Consider the following 20,274-nt stretch of genomic DNA (forward strand, 5'->3'; position numbering starts at 1 on the left):
AGTTACTTTCAGTATTATCTGACTTGTTTAATTACGGCAAATTGCCACCCTCTTTCAGTGAGGCATCTATTATTCTCCTTTTAAAAAAGGGCAAAGACCCAACAGAGTGTTCCTCGTATAGGCCAATCTCTCTGCTCAATGTTGATGTAAAGATCTTAGCTAAAGTTTTGGCTCATAGATTAGAAACCGTCATTCCCTCCATTATCTCTGATGACCAAACAGGCTTTATTAAAAACTGTTTCCCTTTTTTTAACATCCGGCGTTTATTTAATATCTTATACTCACCTCCAACTGGGATTCCTGAATGTGTTATTTCCCTCAATGCGGAGAAAGCATTTGATCGTATAGAGTGGAACTACCTTTTTGCAGTTTTAGAAAAATTTGACCTTGGCCAAAGTTTCATCTCTTGGATCCAATTGCTGTACCTGTGTCCTACTGCCTCTGTTTTAACCAATTTTCAGAAATCCCAAGTATTTAATCTCAAACGTGGCACCTGCCAGGGATGCCCCTTAAGTCCCTTTCTCTTTGATTTGGCTATGGAACCTCTGGCGATAGCATTTCAAAACTGCCCTGAATTGACTGGGATTTGGAGAGGGGGTGTTGAGCATAAAGTTTCTCTCTATGCTGATGACTTATTACTCTTTCTCTCAAATCCGTCTACATCCTTACCCCTAATGTTTTCACTTCTTGACCAGTTTAGCCAGATCTCTGGCTATGAACTTAATTTACATAAGAGTGAACTTCTCCCAATTAATAAAGAAGCACAAGAACTAACATTTCATGATCTCCCTTTTAAAGTAGTCCATAATCAATTTACTTATCTTGGAATTACAGTCACAAGGAAGTTTAAAGATCTCTTTCGTGAAAACTTTGCCAATCTTTCATATGCTATAAAACAGAGTCTGGTACAATGGTCACCTCTATCTATGTCTTTGGTAGGTCGTATTAATGTTGTTAAAATGTATGTTCTCCCCAAATTTTTATACCTATTTCAATCTATCCCAGTTTTTATTCCTAAATCTTTTTTTGATTCCTTAGACTCTATTATTTTGTCATATCTGTGGCAGAATAAGCGCTCTAGAATTAATAAAATCCATCTCCAAAAATCTAAAAAAGAGGGTGGCATGGCTTTACCTAACTTTCGTTTATATTATTGGGCAGCTAATATATGTTGTGCTACCTTCTGGTCTTTCTTCCATGGCCAACCCGAGTGCCCTAACTGGGTGGCGATGGAGCTGAGCTCCACTAAAGAATTATCTATCTCTGCACTTCTTGGCTCTGCACTCCCTAGTAGTCTGCCCAGATCAATAGCTAATCCTCTTGTTAGACACACTTTGCTCAGATCAGGAAATGCTATGGTTTCCAGGGGTTTTCCGTTTCCAGCCCTATTGCTCATAATCACCTTTTTTTACCTACTACATTCGATTCAGCATTCCAGGTTTGGTATAAGAAGGGCATTAGACATTTCGAAGATCTTTTCATTGATAATCGCTTCACTTCTTTTCAGCAGCTCTCTGTTAAGTTCAATCTGCCCAATGCTCATTTTTTCAGATATCTCCAAATCCGACACTTTATTGCTCCTTTAATTCCTAACTTTCCTGAAATGCCTGCGAAAAATGCTACAGACCTATTTCTTTCCATGAATCCACTAGGTAAAGGCTTAATATCAATCATCCGAGATAAACTAGCAGCCTTACGATGGGCCCCCATGGATAAAATCAAAATGACCTGGGAGCAGGATTTAAATATCTCCTTATCTGAGGAGAGCTGGGATTCAGTTCTTAAATCGGTTAACTCAACCTCTCTTTGTGCTCGCCACTGCCTTTTACAGTTTAAGATTGTTCATAGAGCCCATTTGTCTAAATCTAAACTATCTCGATTCTACCCTAGCGTTAGTCCGCTCTGTGATAAATGCAAGAGGGGCGTGGCCTCTCTCATCCATATGTACTGGTTCTGTCCTAGCTTGGAGAAATTCTTGAAAGGTGTCTTCACTACGATATCGTGTATTCTGAATCAGCACCTAGAACCAAACCCCTTAATTGCTCTGTTCGGTTTTTGGGGCGAGACAGATTTATGTCTGGGTCCGACCAAATGCCGAATATTATCCTTTGCCTCTCTCCTGGTTAGACGCTTGATCCTCCACAGATGGAGAGATGTTGCCCCCTTACTCATGCTCAATGGCTTAACGACATCATGGCCTGTTTGGACCTTGAAAAAATTCATTATTCAGTTCTCAATTCGGATCTAAAGTTCCATAAGGTCTGGGGACCTTTTATCGAGTACTTTCATAACCTTCCTCTTGACTAGGGTTTTTTTTTCTTTTCGGTCCCTTGCTTTCAACTTTTTTTTTCTGGTAGAAGGCATTATTACCCTCTGTTGCTGAGTGTATTCACAGTCTGGGAGTTTGGCTGTCCTGACTTATACTCTCTATATTTTGTCGTGGTTCGTCTGGAGTTGCTGTTGTTTTTTCTTGTGTTGTGGGGCTTGGGGAGGACACTAAGCTTACTTGTCTTTAATTCAGGTGCTTTTTTTTTGCTAAATTCTCTTCCTTTGTAGCATATTGTTATTGTATGCTTAATTTTGCACTGTTTTAATGTTCCTCATTGGGATTTGGGGTTTTTAATTTGTAAAATGTTTTGAAAAACTAATAAAAAATTTTTTAAAAGAAACATATAAAGTTCTAAAGGGATTGGACATGCTAGATGCAGGAAGATTGTTTCGGATGTTGGGGAAGTCCAGAACGAGGGGTCACAGTTTAAGGATAAAGGGGAAGCCTTTTAGGACCGAGATGAGGAAAAACCTCTTCACACAGAGAGTGGTGAATCTGTGGAATTCTCTGCCACAGGAAACAGTTGAGGCCGGTTCATTGGCTATATTTAAGAGGAAGTTAGATATGGCCCTTGTGGCTAAAGGGATTGGTGGGGTATGGAGAGAAAGCAGGTACAGGGTTCAGAGTTGGATGATCAGCCATGATCATACTGAATGGCAGTGCAGGCTCGAAGGGCCGAAGGGGCTACTCCTGCACCTATTTTCTATGTTTCTATTTCTCTTCCCTGACACCCTTGAATGTCTGGTTTATTGCTGATGTCTTCCTCAGTGAAGACTGATGCGAAATTCCTCTGCCATCTCCTTGTCTCCCATTACAATTTCTCCAGCGTCATTTTCCATTGGTCCTATATCTACTCTCACCTGTCTTTTACTCTTTATATACTTGAAAAAGTTTTTAGTATCCTCTTGGATATTATTTGCTAGCTTCCTTTCATAGTTTATCTTTTCCCTCTTAATGACCTTCTTAGTTTCCTTTTGTAAGCTTTTAAAAACTTCGCAATCCTCTGTCTTCCCACTAATATTTGCATTCTTGTATGCCCTCTGCTTTGCTTTTACTTTACCTTTGACTTCTCTTGTTAGCCACGGTTGCATCCTTTTTCCATTCGAAAATTTCTTTTTTGGAACTGCTGCTCTGTTGTCCTTCCCGCTAGTATCCCTTTCCAGTCAACCTTGGCCAGTTCCTCTCTCATGCCACTCTAATTTCCTTTACTCCACTGAAATACCGACACATCAGATTTCAGCTTCTCTTTCTCAAATTTCACAGTCAACTCAGTCATTGTGATCACTGCCTCCTAAAGGTTCCTTCACTTCCATCTCTCTAATCACCTCTGGTTCATTACCGAATACCCAATCCAGTACAGCCGATCCCCTAGTGGGCTCAACAACAAGGTGTTCTAAAAAGCCATCTTGTAGACATTCTACAAATTCTCTCTTGAGATCCAGTGTTGACCTGATTTTCCCAATCCACTCGCATGTTAAAATCCCCTACAATTATCATAACACTGCCCTTCTGGCAAGCCTTTTTTATTTCCTGTTGTAATTTGTAGTCCACATCACTGCAGCAGTCTGGAGGCCTGTAGATATCTGCCATCAGGGTCCTTTTACTCCTGCGATTTCTTAGCTCAATCCATAAAGATTCTGTACCTTCCGGTCCTACGTCAACTCTTTCTAATGATTTACTATTTCTTGCCATTTAAGCCACGCCACCCCATCTACCTACCTGCCTATCCTTCCAATATACCGTGTATCCTTGGACGTTCAGCTCCCAGAGCCATGCATCCTTTAGCCACATCTCAGTGATGGCCACAATATCAATAGCTGCCAATCTGTAACTGTACAACAAGATCATCCACCTTATTCCTTATGCTGCGTGCATTTAAATATAACACCTAGTATAGTATTTGGTACTTATTGCATTGATTGCACTGCAACTCATCCCAATGGCTGCAAATTGGCTCCATCACCTGCCTGTCCTTCCTGACATCCTTACTGCTCTCTATCTTAGACCTATTTCTGTTTTCCCTCTCCTCTGCTCCATCATTCTGGTTCCCATCCCCCTGCCAAATTAGTTTAAACCCTCCCTAACAGGTCTATTAAACCTTCCCACCAGGATATTGGTCCCCCTTGGATTCAAGTTATTCCTTCAAGTAAATTCATGTTTTCTTTCAGTTCAACTTTTGCAGAAAATTTTATAGAACAGTGATCAGTACTGCACTGGACAATCCATTCAGACCCATTGATCATGATACCGATTTATACTGAATATTTCCCTGTGTATCTACATCCCCTTCATGTGTCTGTCTTTAAAAGCTCTTAGGCTACGTTCACACTAGATTGGATAAATTTGTAACTGAAGCTTTTTCACTTTGTTTTGACCGTCCGTCCACACTGAAACAGCGTTTTCTTCCCCCGAAAACGGGGCTTTTCTAAAACGCTCTCCAGAGTGTGTAAATCTGAAAACGCCAATTGGGCGGTGTAGTGTGAAGCTTTTTAAAAACTCAGTCATGATGTGCCAGAACAGATGGTGGCGGCAGCGTGGCATTTCATTGTTTTCTTGAACACAGCCTCCAACACCACAACAACGATGGCTGATGACTTCAGGAGACTGTCCCTGAACAGACAGTTAGTGCAGCTTTGCAGTATGACAGAGAATTTTAACCCCCCACTCAACCCCGCACACAACCCCTCCCCCCCCCACAATTTCAGAACAGACGGCAATGAGACGGAAGCCAGAAGAGTTAGAAATGTACTCAGCAAATACTTTGACCCATAACTTACTGAATAAATAAGTATACCCACTTTACCTTGTTTTCTGTCCTTGTATGAAGGTGGTTTACCTATTTATACAAGAACTTCTCTGACAATAGATGTGTAACAGCCTCATGTAACATTGTATGGAAATATAAGATAACACTGATGCAGACATGTTTTATACATTTAACAAGGTGCTTTATTAACGTATTGCTTGTGCAAACATTCAAGAGATGCAGTTGTCACTACTTCCAAAATGTCATTTTTTGTGTTTGGTATAGACATGAAAGTGTTAAGGACAAAAAAGGAAAATTGTAAGTTTCACTTTTAGTCAGGTAAAATCACTTTTGCCCAGTAACTTGTTTTATTGCACATGTTAAATACAGCAAAATAATACAGAAAAACATGGAAAAAGTAAAGGTAAACAAATGAGGTAACAGCATATTTCACTTTTGCCCAGTAACAAGCATTATTGCATTTAGTTGTAGCTGTTGTCTCTTTCATTGGTGAAGAGATTATGGCCGTAGAAAATGTTTCCATGGGCCCTCTGTGGGTGTGGGGAGGATGTTGGTGGGGCCACCCAGGGGTCTGTGTCTGTATGTGTAGCTATTGTAGTGGCTGTGAAGCTGGTATTGTTTCTGAATCCAAACTTGCATTTTACCCTAGATCCTATGCACCTTTATTTTCTGAACCATTCTACTATGAGAGACCTTATCAAATGCTTTACCAAGTTCCATGTAGATAATGTTCACTGCCGAACCTTCAGCAAGCTCCTTTGTCACCTTTTTCGAGACAGATATTTCAGATATAAACAACAGTGCATGCGCACCAACTGTAATCATCTGCTCACGAGTGCATGTACAAGTATATCATAACATCCCCCTTTTTATCAAAACAAAGAAAAGGAACAATTGTATTAACAATTAAACTCAGTTTCTCTGGATTCTGCTTTCCAGTATATTTTCATGGAATTAACTTTTAAAGCATTCAATAATCATGCCTTATGCCTCTTATTCCTGTCACAAATAAATACAATTCATTATTTCCGTTTGTATGAGCATATATGCAAAGTATAAAACATACTAAAATTTGACTTTAACTTCAAACTACACAACCTCAAATAGGACATGGTCCTTCTTTGAGTATAAACATGACATTAAAATGCCACAGTGTCACAGACTTGTTGTTCAATTAATTATTCAATGTGGGACAAAGTCTTCTAGATATTGTGGTCTTTTCACTGTGCGGCCAGAGCGAGTTTTTACTGTTTTGTCCGAGTCCTGTTGTTTGTTATTTGCATGTTTCAACATTTGTGTTAGTGTTTGTGTTGTGTCATTAGCCTCTGCTGGTGTTTGGCTGTGCGCATTTGATGCAGTAGGGACACTGTGGTCATTGATCTCAGTTGTTCGACCAGATTTTGCCTGTTCATGTGATTAGCTTTTCAGGCAGTTCCTTGGTCGTCTTTCGTAGATATATGTAATTACGTCGGTAAATCCCAGAAGGGGTTTGAACTACATATGAATGCTCATCACGGCGCCGACACAATTGCTTTCTCCCAATTCTTTTTACCTTGCACCAGGGGTTGCATGCGCATGGTATCCCTTTCGTCGAGTGGGGCAAGATCTTTGGCTGATTTGTTGTAATTGTCAGCCTGCTGCTGGATGCGTTGCTTCATACACTCACGTTTGCATACAACTCTGGGTTCCAGTAAACTTGCTGTTGTTGGCAGGAGTGTGCGTGTGCAGCGATTCATCAGATGCTGGGCAGGACTTGTCCTGAGCCCTTGCGAAGGTGTGTTGTGAAGGTCTAGAAGTGCGAGGCGGGCATCCTTCTACGCCCAAGTGTGATGAATGAATTCTTCCCTTCATTTGCTTTCGCTCACTTTGCAGTATGATAACATGCTCACCTTTGAAGATTAAGCTGTCTTGGACTGCGAGCTCATCCCTATAGCTATAGTAAGGTGTGAGTTGCTCTGGTAGTGCGTCAGGTTCACTCAGCCATCGGCTGATGATTGCACATTTCAACATCTATAGTGTGTCATCTTTCGCTGTTTCTGTGTGAGTAGCATGTTAACTTCGTTGAAGCTGTTCTCATGACCTGGAGTACCACTAACTGTTCGTGATATCCGCAAGGTGCATGAGCTTTCCTTGACAGTAGGTGATGTCGAAATCATAGCTCTGCAGGCGAAGAAGCATTCCCTGTAGGCGCTTTGGTGCCTTCACCAACGGCTTCTTAACTATCATTTCGAGCAGCTTGTGATCGCGGAGTACTCTTGTGAAGTGGCCAAAAGTGTATTGATGAAAACGCTCAAGTGCAAAAACGATTGCGAGCATTTCCTTTTCAATCGCTGCATAGCACGTTTTGGTGTCCGTTAGCGCTCTGCTTGCATATGCGATTGGACGCCCTTTCTGGAGGAGAGCTGTCCCTAGGCCTTTGTTGCTGGTGTCACATTGGTTGGTTAGCTCTTCCTTAGAATTGTAGTATGCTAACACTGGTGCTTTGGATACCATCCGCTTGATCTTGGAAGAGCGTTTTGCTGCTCAGCTGACCACTCCCATGCTTCATCTGGCTTTGTCAGCTGTCTTATTGGCTCAAGGGTATCTGAGAGACTTGAGAACAATCCAACCAAGACCTCAACGGTGAAACAGGCGGGCAAAGTTATTTGGAACTCAACGGCTGTGAAGGCAGATGAAGGCTGCAACAAATTCATCAGCTCCAATTGTCATGGTGTCCATGCCACTGGAATCAGTTGGTTGATTTGTGAAGTATTGTGTGCTTCTTGGAGTGCAACATCAAGTACACGTTTAACAAATACACGCACAGGCATTTTCGCTCTGTGATAGATCAATGGAACGAAGACCACCATTCTCGACCTTGAGGAATAGCCATGACGACGACGATCTGAGGACTTGGTAGAAAACAGCTCAGGTAGTTGACAAATCTGATCAATTGCTGCAATCCCTGCACATCTGTGGGTGCTGGCATTTTGAGACCGTCAGCGGCCTTTTTAGGATCAGGCTGAAGTTCCTCACTTGTAATGAGATGCACCAAAAAGGGTATCTCTGTCGCTCTGAAGACAGATTTGTTCTTGTTGAGCCTGATATGCTGCTCAGCACAACGCTGTAATAGTTGCTCAAGTTTTACATCATGATCGACAATTGCCTTTCCCTGCGTTTCCCCTTTTCCATACACCAGAATGTCTTCTGCAATGCAGTCACTCCCGGTAGTCCTTCCAGCGCCTGAGGTAGTTTGTGATGGAAGATCTCTGATGAAATGCTGGTTCCAAATGGAAGTCTGAGCCATCTATACTGCCTGATAGGTGTGTTGAATGTGGTGATTCACTGTCCAGTTTCACTTGCCAGAATGCAGAACTCATATCAAGCTTGCTGAAAACTTTAGCCTGGTCAAGATCTGGCAAAATGTCCTCTATCACCGGAAGGGGGTAGTGTTCTCTCCTCAGCGCTTTGTTCAATGGTCGAGGGTCAATGCATATATGAAGTTTGCCGTTCTTCTTCTCTGCAACCACTAGCTGGCGAACCCACCTGGTAGGTTCATGGACTGGAGCTATCACCTTGAGGTCTACCAGTTGATCCAGCTCAGCTTTCACTTTCTGCTTCATAGCGTGAGGTAGACGTCGTGGGCTTAACACCGTGGATTGAACTTCCTCATCAATCTGCAGGTGGGCTGCACCCGGAACCTCCCCGAGCACATCATTTAACACCCCTGCATAGTGTTTTTCTGGTATATGTTGTTTTTCTTTAAGTGTAGATGCATGCACTCTGCGAAAGTTGTCATCGTTGACCACAATCGGCTTCATTTGTTGACTGGCCCTGCTTCCCTGCAATGATGTAAAATCATCAGTGACCATGACAAATTTGACAGAATACTTGTGGTTCATCATGGGGTTACGCAATTTCACTCTGCATATCCCTTCTGCATTCATGGTGATCTTGTTCTACCATGAATCATCTGCTTTTTTGTGCATTGTCATAGTGTGTGATCTACTCCTTCCAAGTATTTGTGGGGTAAACCGTTAATGCTCGTCCTGCTATCGACTTGGAAGTCTATCGGCTTTCCATTGATGAGTATCTGTGCGAATACGTCATCCTTTGTCTTCAAACTGTTGACCATCAGTATGACATTGTTGATAAACTCAGTGCTGCTGTTACTGTTGGTTTAGTCATCACTTCGTGCTTCCACACCATGTACGGGCTTCTGCTTGCATACCTTTGCAAAGTGATTTTGAATTCCACACGCCTTGCACACCTGTCTGTATGCTGGGCATTGTTGCTTGTCTCTTGCATGTTCCGTGCCACAGTACTTGCAAGGGTTCACTTTGCTTCTGTGGCTGTTCAAGGTGTCTTTTGCTCTGGCTCCACCACTAGCACTAGCCTTCTGTCCAGGATGCTTTGAACCTTTCTTGTTAGCGCGAGGTTTAATCTCATGGTCAGTAGCAGATCTGCTGTATGCAGCTGTGCTGACTGCTTGTAGGTGTGATTCAGCCATTTCTGAGCTTTTACAGATGTCAGTGCAGTTATTGAGCATTAGCTTTCTCTCTTGTAACAGACGTTTTCTGGTTTGGGGGTCGTTAATCTTGTCTCCCAGCAGACTGTCTGACATACACGAGCAAAAATTACATGTCGTTGCAAGAGATCTAAGGCTGGCAAGAAACGATCCAAAGGCCTCACCTTGTTCTTGTTGCCGTTTATTGAACAAGTACTGTTCATAAGTCTCATTTTTCTCACTGATAGCATATCTGTCAAATGCAGCTAAAATCTTTGTGAGGTCTTGGCTTTCAGCCTCATCTGCGAACACAAATGATGTAGACCTCAAGTCCTGATGGTCCAATTGTATGCAAAAATAATGCTATCTGGTATGCTGGAACTTGTTTGTGCAGTTTTGCTACGATGCTGTAGTTAGTCCACATCTGCCACCATGTCTTCCATCCATCTATCAGTCCGCAGTTGACCGTAACGGCCAGTGGCAGGCGAATGCTGCTGACTGGGGGAGGACTTCTGCCCCGACCATGGTTTCCCGGCACGGGGTCGCCTGTGGGTGCTGGGTGTCGTTGAGATTCTGCTGTCTCACCTCCAGACATTGCTACTGCATCCGTCTCTATTTGTGGTTAGTTACTCGTCTCAGATGACATTTTTCTACTCTTAAACTCACCCTCTGATGTTTCAGAGTTGCACTATTATTATGCTGCCAACTGCAAGTTGAAAGAATCGGGAGCTGTGATTGAAAAAAGCAATTTTCCAAGCACCACCGCTGCCACCATGTTTTGAGACCGATATTTCAGATTTAAAAACAATGGCACATGCGCACCAACTTTAATCATCTGCTCATGAGTGCATGTCCAAGTATATCATAACATCACCTACTCAAAGTAAAACCATGACCTGCCCTGCACAAGGCTGTCCCTTTCCAAAAGGCCATACATGCTATCACTCTATATCCTCTGCTGTTAGGCTTAGGAAACTAGATTGATCTGCATTTGTCTGCATTTAATATCACTCTTCTCATTTCCGTGAATAAACAATGTTTTGAGAATCCCTGATGGAGACATTTTAAAGAATTAGCAAAGGATTTTGAATTTAGAAAATTGACAGCAAAGAATGAGTGTTGTGTATAATTAAATAAAACTTTTGTTACAGGCTTTACTGTAAAAATCACAGTGGAAATGATGAGCGAGATGAGGAGGATGAAGAAAGAGAAAGTGTCTCACGTTGTGCAAGGGAGCAAGAAGCTGATGATCGAGAGGTACATGTAGGGTGTGGGTCATTTGCATGTAATAAACATTAAAATACTCGGCTCTGGAGGAAAAGAAATTTCTTCAAATGAAACTGCTTGTCTACAAAACAGAATGTGTGTTTTGTTTCACTACCCTGCACGGTGTGATGGAGCTGCTGTGAAGAATGCCTTCCTAGCGATATTTCCCCTTGTGACTGATGCTTAAATTGTATTCTTCAGATGAGAGCGTCACTGGTTAGAACTACTCTTAGCACGAGGATTAGGAATGGGAAGTCATGACAATGATGCCCTGGTGGTGCCAGTTATACCAGCTGATCATTGTCACCTTCTTAACTTCCGTCTTGGGAGTTGTACAAAGACATAAGCTAGGTGGCACTAATTAGTAGAATTTTATCCCAGGTTTTTTGTGGAAGTTACAAACCTTAGATTCTGGCAACTGAACTATCACAAGCCCTAATTAATTATTTACATGTGTAATGTTTGATGAGTGAATTTGCACATAAGTTTATGATCCTCTGTTGTGCTGAAGTTGATTTTGGCACTGTAGTCTGGGATTAGTAACATATCTAGTGCATTACCCTAGGTATGGGAAGTAAATGATTGAGCTTCAATGGTTTAGTTGCTCAGGAACACATCAGGACATGGAGAGTGAACTTGCAAGGGGACTGTCTGCCCAAAATAAATATTTACCCTCTCAAAGCCTGTCTTTGAGTTAGCAGATGTGTGCAAGAGATAAAAGCTGGCATTCATGTTATCACTACTGATAGATTAGTTAAATTTCAAAACGTTATAAGTAATAGTCATTTTTTGTTTGTTCATTAGGTCTTAGAAGAGGTATAGAAAAATGCATTCAAATTCCTTCTGATTAAATGGATGCCTGAATCTCTAGAGGTAATCTTGCATGTTGAATGGGTTGTCAGACAGATTACTATGCCAATAACTTTAGCCAACTGTTCTTTTTTCCCCTTTATGTTGAACAGAAAAACTAAAAAAGGAGCCTTGGATACAGAAACGTGCCAAGAAAATGCCTATGAACTGAGTGGAAGTGGCTGGTATATTGTGTTTAAACTGCTCATGGGCTTGTGAGGACCTTTAAAAAAAATCCAAAGATCGTTTAAGAACGTATTTTATTCTGGCAATACTCCTCATTCTGAGGGGAAATATAGTGAAATCGCCTAGCTAATATACCTGCTTTTTTTCTGGAATGTTCCAGAAGTGGATTATTAGACTATTTCTATTACATCCTTCTGAATTTGTTTTAGTGAAATGAACTATATGGGACATGTTGCCTTGCCTGTACTCAGCATAATGAAGACTGTAAGAGGGAACATGTATATGTGTTTTTGATACTTCTGGAGTTTGAGTTTGAAATGAAAATCTCCAGCCCAGGACTGGAATCGAACGTTTGCAGCACCAATATCTTATTTAGCACTCAGTGGTTTTCACGTTTGTAGTTCTAAACAATAAGCATTTACAGCTTTAATGCAGCTGCTAACAGTCATTCATCTGTTTAGTGAAATGGTCCAAATGTCAGTACTGTCAAAGCTAGGTATCAGGCTGTGGATCCGACCACTTCTTCACACAGCTGTGAATTGACAGCATCTCCTGAGGTTGGATTGGTAAAATTCAAGTGTTTGTGGACCTAGTTCTCATGTGCTATCTGGCAATAACTGATTAAAAAGAACAGAGGAGACAAAGAATAGACAAGACAGTTTCCAGGTTTTGGTATCTCCAATTTAGAAGCACGAAATTGATCCAGTTTTTATTGGGCAGAGTATAATAAACCTTCAGAAGTTATTGACTAAATTTGCAGTCTCATCATCCACAGAAGTCTAATTAGTCATTACAACTGGCCTAATCTCAGTGAATGGCATTGATGAAATCATGTTTTAGATTAGATGTTGAAATCAGTGTTGTATTTTGCTGCAAATTTGAAGATGATTTTGACTATTAAACAGCATTTGTTAGGTGTATGAATTCCATGTTGGGTTTCTTTCTGTATTTGTGATTTTCCTTAAAATTAAGTTGTATAAACTGTAAAAGTTAAGACTTCAAATTAAAAACAATGTTAGACAATTAGTTTACTTCTGATTAGAAAGCAGTGCTAGTTCTGCCTTGGTTTTTTTTTTACCAATACATCACCTATATTGATGTTAGAAGTGGAAGCAAGACAATTTGAGGATAAGTTAGTATTGGTGGTGGATACACTGCACCAGACTCTGTTTCAGTCTTTTTATGGTAGGTGGTTAGGTGTTAAACAAAATAATATTTTTAAAATATATATATTATATCTGTCCTCAGTATTTAAAGGTATCTGATTTCTGATGTCCCTCATTTTCAAGTGTTCTATATGTTCAGATGAATGTTTTACATGTTAATTTTACCAGCAACTGTAATTTTTGACCATATATTGTTGGTCAAAATGAATTGTGCTTCTGGTAAACGCTTTAATTTTCTGTAGCTTGCTTGTGCTAATGTTAGCAAACACTTACCTGTGATTTTAATTTTCTTTTAAGCTTTCATTTTTAGAAGCTTATAAAATATTCCATGGTTTTCTTTGCCAGAACAGTTGGAGGCTATTACTTTTTGACAAGCACACAATGGCTGGGATAAGCTTGGTATAATTTTAAATGCTGCAATGGCAGCAATGTACTAAGTTCAAACTTCTAGTGCATACTTTACAAAGTCAAATGATTGTAATAGTGCTGTATTGGAAGCTTCCCTCTGTATCGTACAGGGGTGGTGGTATTGGTGACAAAGATTAACAACAAAATTCCACATTGCCGGCACATTCATTGCATATTCATTTCATGGAACAGAGCAGATTAAATCTTTGGACTCTGAGCAAATCTCTTTATTTTCTGTATTTTCCTCCCAGTTGGTACTATGGGCCAAATTGGTCAGTGGTCCTGTGTAACAGGCAACTCCAGAAATGACTGTAGTTTGAGCATGATAATATTTCCTTTGGATCAGCAGAATAACAGCACTTTGGTCTTGCAGTAAATGTGGCTGTTCCTTGTCACATCTCACTCACTCTAATCCCTGAAGGGTCATCTCAGCAGGTTTATTATCATTGACTTAGCTGACATGAAATCCATATTGAAGCAGTAGTACAATATTTAAACTCAGCAATGAGCAACCATATTTATAAAGACATAAAATTACCTTAAATAGTGCAAAAAAGAAAAGAATAATGAGTTAGCATGCATGGACCATTCAGAAATCTGATGGAGGGGAGAAGCTGTTAATGTGGAATATAGAACAGTACAGCACAGGAAAGGGCCCTTCAGTCCATGCTGTAATGCTGAACCAATTAAATTATAATGGCCAACTAAACTAATTTCTTTTCTTTACACTATGTCCATATCCTTGTGTTTCCTTCACATTCATTTGTCTATTTAAATATCTCTTCAAAGTCCCAAATGTACCTGCCTCTACCACCACCCCAGGCAGCACATTCCAGACACCCACCACTCTGTGTATTTATATATAAAAAAACAGCTTGTCCCTCACATCTTCTTTGAAAATACTCCTCACCTTAAATGTATGCCCTCTGGTATTAGATACTTGGAAAAAGATATTGTTTATCTACTGTATCTATGCCTCTTGTAATGTTAAAAAACCTCTACTAGATACCCTTCCCTTGGACAACATTGGTGGCGTGGAGCAGGGAGACTTTCAGCTTGGGCAACTGCCAGTCTTCCGTATTTAAAAAAAACCTTGCCCAGGCTTGCGCCCTGGAAACTTTCCAAATCCATGGTCTATTGAGACTAATGGAGGCCTACACTAGATAGCCCCTGAGCCTCCACTGCTTCAGAGTAAACAACCTAAGTTGGTCCAACCTTGTCATAGGACATGCCCTCTAATCCAGACAACATCCTGATAAATCTCTTCTGTATCCTCTCCAAAGCTTTGATAGCCTTTTGAGAATGGAGTGACTAATAGTATGCAATACTCCAGATGTGGCCCAACTAGAGTTTTATAAAGCTGCAACATTATTTCCAGACTTATGAACTCAATGCCTCAACTGATGAAAGCAAACACTGTTGAGGGTTTTGCATTTAACAGTGTAATGTCGCTTTACATTTGACCTACCAAAGTGCAACACTTCATATTTGGCTGGGTTAAACTAAATCTGTCAGTATCCACAGCTCCAGTAATCTTCATACCATCTGCAAATTTACTAATCCACCCATCTACATTTTCATGCAGGTTACTTATATACATCACAAACAGCAGAGGTGTCAGTACAGATCCATGTGGAACACCACTAATCACAGACATCCAGACAACTGCCCTGTCGTCAATGGGCAAGTTAATTCTGAATTCAATTGGCCAATTCACCTTGGATCCCATGCATCTTAATCTTCTGGATGAGCCTCCCATGAGGGAACTTGTCAAGCACCTTCCTGAAATCCATGTGGACAATATCCACAGTTTTGTCTTTGTTAATAACCCTCATTAGCTTGTCAAAAAATCAATATTAAGTAAGACGTGACTTGCCCCACATATGGTTTTCCAAATGATAGTGAATTGAATTGAACAGTAGATGTTTAATCTGTGTCTTGTTGGAATTGATCGTTGCCTAACCATTCAGTGTTGTGCTTGAGTGCTGCCTGTATATGTTGACTGCTTCATTTGCTGAGGAGTTGCAGCTGCACCTGAATATTCTGTAATCATGAGGAAACATTTCCACTTACAACTTGATAATGGAAGGAAAGTGATTTTTAAAGCAGCTAAAAATGGTTGGGCTTGGATGCTCTCCTAAGAAACTACTGCAGAGACATCCTAAAGCTGGAATCATTTTGGTTTGACCTCAGCTATTGGAATGCTTCCTGGGGCTTCCTTAATGCCACTGATAGATCTGCCCTGATATTGAGGCAAGCATCCCCATTTCACTGAAGAAATTCAACTTTTGCTCTTTGTGGCAGGTTTGATGAGTGATGTTGGATACTGAAATGTACAATCCATTTGTATCCTTCCTAATTTTAATGTTGCTTTATTGAACATGGAGGAGTGCTGAGGGAGAACAGTGGTTGGAATCATAACCCATATTTTCTGTCCTTGTTCTTTTAATTCTAACCCATTCTAAATTGTTGTACTCTCCAGCCCCTAATCACACTGTCCATACCCAGTTCCATTTCACTCTCTGATCTCTCCCCATACTAAAATTAAACAATGAGCTCTCACCACCTTCATTCTCTGAAATATTCCACTCTTTAAAGAAAGCACCTTAATCATTTTCACAAGTTATTAATCAATTATTGCGCTGAAGCAGATCTATTTTTTAGCTACAATTATTTTTTCAAAATTTGTTTGATTATTTTAATTGTTTTTAAATGTTCGGCTGATGTTGGGAAACAATCTATTGCTCTTTACCCTGTTAAAAGCCTTTTGTAATCTTGGGATATTGAACTGGAGAACTCGGATCAGTTAAGTAGTAAATTTAAACCCCTTTGCAGCCTGTCTGGCCATTGCCCTGTCTATCTGCATGTTATTTATCAGTTCAGCCCAACACTGCTGTCTTTAAAATTTGTCATTTAATACCTCATCTATTTGCCATTTTGTTGGTATGTTTTTTTTATAAACAGTCTTACTATTTAAAGTGTATTTATTTTCCCTATTATTTCTTAATTTAACTGGACCTCTATTCAGTCATCACAAGTATAGTCCTAGAGTCATAGAGAAGTACAGCACAGAGACAGACCCTTCAACCCATCTAATTGATGCTGAAACTATTTAAACTGTCTACTCTCAGTGACCTGCACTGGACCATAGCCCTTCATACTCCCTACCATCCATGTACCTATCCAAACTTCTCTTAAATGTTGAAATGGAGCTTGCGTACACATTCTTTGTGCTGGCAGCTCATTCTACGACCTCATGACCCTCTGAGTAAAGAGGTTTCCCATCATGTTCTCCTTAAACTTTTCATATTTCACCCTTAACCCATGACCTCTGGTCCCACCCAACAAAGAATTCCAACAGATCCTCTTGCATCCTCTCATCAGAATACTGTCTTTTCCATTAGAACGCCCCAATTTTTGTCATCTTCAACTCTGTTCTAGCGATATTAGGTCATGTAGCAGGACAGCTCAGGAACAGGACCTTCGGCAACATTGTTATGCCAAACTAATTCAGCTCATATCTCAATCCCCCTTTGTCTGTGCATGGCTTATCTCTGTCCATTCTCACATATTCACAATATATATGGAATATATTATTTCATGATTCAACACAGGCTTATGAAGCAACATATTCATAATGGTCCTAATGAGAGTAATCTGCCTTTTTGTTGATCTCCACATGGTTCATTCTCCTTAACTTTGTGTGGCACTGTTTTAGCTTTACATTTTATGTGAGAGGTCTGGCCATCGATGATCAATTTGCATTTGTTAGATTTCTTATGTCATAATGTGTCAATGTTTAATTTTCAGCCATTGTTGGAAGCTCCCCTGTTTTGTATGAGTTGATGAACTTGCCTCCCGCAAGAAGTTGTCATGTATTTTGCTGGTCCTCTGACAGAAAGTCCATTTGCCCCTCCTAATAGACTAGATTGATTTTCCAGTAGCTTAGTTGGTAATCACAATCTCATTATTGTATGGTCCAGTATTACCGATGAGTGACAAATTAAGACACAAAAGAATTAAAGAATGTATCCAGATGTTTGAGATGCTGTCTGATGGTGAAATACTCCAACCACAGCATTTGATATTTGAAGTGATGGGATAGATGTAATCGGTATGAAAATGAAAATGCATTGAACTTTGAAATTCCATGCAGAGTAATTGCATCAGTCACATTGTCTCACTGTAGTTTGAAAGCTATGATTTATTATTTTTCCACCAAGCACTGTACTCCCAAATCTTAACTGCCAATCATCTGCTAATGAGAATTGTTTCCTCCTCTTTACCCTTGCCTAAGATATGGTTTGAAACAGTACCCACGCAATCCTGTAAATATGTAGAGGAAATATGTATTTTCTATTCCTATAAGATTGGTATTCCTGGAATCTGTCCTATTGCATATCTGGTTGGTAATAATCTTCAGTAATGGCAAAACTGACACTGCAGCACTACACCTTCTTACTTCACTGATTTGATTTTTATTTATTGATGTCAACTGGAGAATAACTAGCTCCATTTTGCACCCTGCACAATGGTTTACCACAGTTCATTTTAATTTTTGTAAAGCTGGAAATTGACACTTGCCAAAAGCTAATATCAGAATTTACACTGGCTATTTAGACATTGCACTTCAACTGAGGTTTACATTCAATAGACATCTAAGTGCCTTAAACATGAAATAGGAAGACTGTTGAAGTGGGGTGAATTTGGGCTACAAATGAATCATTCCACAGGGGTGTAATGAATTTTCTGGCTATCTGAGTTTCCATATGATCCTTTCCAACCCAGATAAGGGAGAATTTATTTCCTGTTGACTTTAGTACACCTTCCATGAGCTGAAAACTTTTCAGTAGATACCATTCATCTTTAAATGCAACCTGAATGCGAATTTAATCATTATTTTCTCTCCTTTCACAATGCTTGCTGCAGCTTCTGATATCTTTTCTTGAAAAGAATAGATTTACATAGTTTATCTTGTTCTATAGAGATTTTGATACCTCTGCTTCAAATATATCCAGAGCTCTAATATAACTCCAAAAAAAATGCAGTTCACATCTCAAGGAATATTTGAGCTGTTGGAATGGCATGCAAGTTTAATTGGTTCACTCATGATCAATAGGCAAAGGCACTCCTTGGTTGGTCTATAGCCCCATATTATAGACTTTGACTTCTGTTTTTCTGCCTTCCGAAATGGCTGAGTAAGTTACTAGGTTGTATTAAAATATCAGAAAGAAAATTGCAGTGGTTCAGAATCAGGTCCGTGCTTTCCTGGCAGTTGGGATGGGCAGTATATACTGGCCTTGACAACAGCACCCATACTCAAGAATGAAAGTCGACAAGAGATGGCTTTGAGATTTGGAAAGTCCAACTAGCGATGATGTGTTTGTAAGCTACATTATGTCCATTCATGTGTTGATATTAAACATGCAAGTGGCCTTACCACAGCTGTGTACAGTTAATTTAAAACTGCTCATTGATTAGAAAATTATGTTAATAAAGTGTTGGTTTAAATCTTAAGAGTTGGTGTGTATGGCCTGGTTACACTTGAACCAATATTTGAAGCCACTAATTTTCTCATGGTGAATTATCTATGGAGTATTTGGAAACTTTCACCTTTGTTCCCAAGACTATACTGTGTAGCATCTGTATTAGCTGTAGGTCACTCAGAGTTGGAAAAGCTTAATTAAAATCTCCAGCATTTTTACTGTTAAGTAATTGTTTAATAGTGATTCTGTTTGCATGCAATGATGGAATGCTGAATCAAATTAGGACTGAAATTGTAAAATGTTCACTGATGTCAGATATTGAAGCTTTGAAACCTTGTTGAGATAAAATTGCCTTTGATATTCGATACAATGCACCAAAAATGTTACATTCCCACTTTTATGTATTTAGTATTCTCAGTTGAAGTATCATCATGTAACTTTTTTTGCCCACAACACTTGTCAATGAATGTTTTTAATAAAAGTGTTTCTGCCTTACATTGTTTTGCTTATCAATGTGGTACAGGTTACAGAATTTAAATCCATCCCAGAACTGAGTTTTTATGTTGATTCTAAGCATCTGGTCTGAGGAAATAAGATGAGTGATCTTCAGGTTGCAAATAGTGCTGTTCAAAGTAAATTTATTGTCAAAGTACATATATGCCTCCATATACAACCCTGAGATCTATTTTCTTGCAGGCACACTCAATTAATCTGTAAGGAAATCAGTGGAAGACTGCACTTGCTCGACGTTCAACCTGTGCGCAAGAAACAATAAACTGCAAATACAAAATAAAAATAATAAGCATGGTTAGCACAATGTTTTCTAGTACCAGCAACATAAGATCTATTTTCGCTGCTGTCTGTAAGGAGTTTGTACATTCTCCCTGTGGTTTTGTGGGTTTCTTCCATATGCTTCAGTTTCCTCCCACAGTCCAAAGAAGTCCTGTTTGGTAGGTTAAAAATGTATTGCAAATTGTCCCGTGATCAGGCTGGGGTTAAAGTGGGAGATGGTAGGTAGTGTGGCTGGAAGAGCCTATACCGCATTATCTCAATAAATTTAAAAAATAAGCAATAAATATTAAGACTATGGGATGAAAGTGAGTTAATAGGTTGTGGAAGCGTTTCTGTGATGGGGCAAATGGAGTTAAGTGAAATTGCCCCTTTTGGTTCAAGAACCTAATGGTTGAGGAGTAATAACCATTCCTGAGCCTGATGATGAGTCCTGAGGCTTCTGTATCACCTTAGTGATGGCAGCAGTGAGACACCATGTCCTTGATGGTGGATGCTGTTTTCCTGTGACAGTGTTCCTTGTAGATTAGTTTTATGATGGG

The 20,274-nt window shown here is 39.9% G+C and overlaps 1 protein-coding gene across 7 annotated transcripts in view; it reads left to right on the forward strand.

Moving 5' to 3' along the window:
• The window catches only part of phf6 (PHD finger protein 6), a 119,203-nt gene extending 99,765 nt beyond the window's left edge, over nucleotides 1-19,438 (forward strand). For 5 of the 7 annotated variants that reach the window (XM_059976643.1, XM_059976645.1, XM_059976646.1 and 2 more), the window contains 3 exons: nucleotides 10,734-10,839; nucleotides 11,653-11,721; nucleotides 11,811-19,438. In XM_059976643.1, coding sequence (XP_059832626.1) covers nucleotides 10,734-10,839; nucleotides 11,653-11,670 — 124 coding nt within the window. In that variant the 3' untranslated portion in view covers nucleotides 11,671-11,721; nucleotides 11,811-19,438. The remainder of the gene's footprint in view (nucleotides 1-10,733; nucleotides 10,840-11,652; nucleotides 11,722-11,810) is intronic. The other 2 variants (XM_059976647.1, XM_059976648.1) reach the window with 2 other exon arrangements.
• The last annotated feature ends 836 nt before the right edge of the window (nucleotides 19,439-20,274 follow it).

The sequence above is a fragment of the Hypanus sabinus genome, chromosome 8, assembly GCF_030144855.1.
Source record: "Hypanus sabinus isolate sHypSab1 chromosome 8, sHypSab1.hap1, whole genome shotgun sequence".
In the NCBI taxonomy this organism is placed as follows: Eukaryota; Metazoa; Chordata; class Chondrichthyes; order Myliobatiformes; family Dasyatidae; genus Hypanus; species Hypanus sabinus.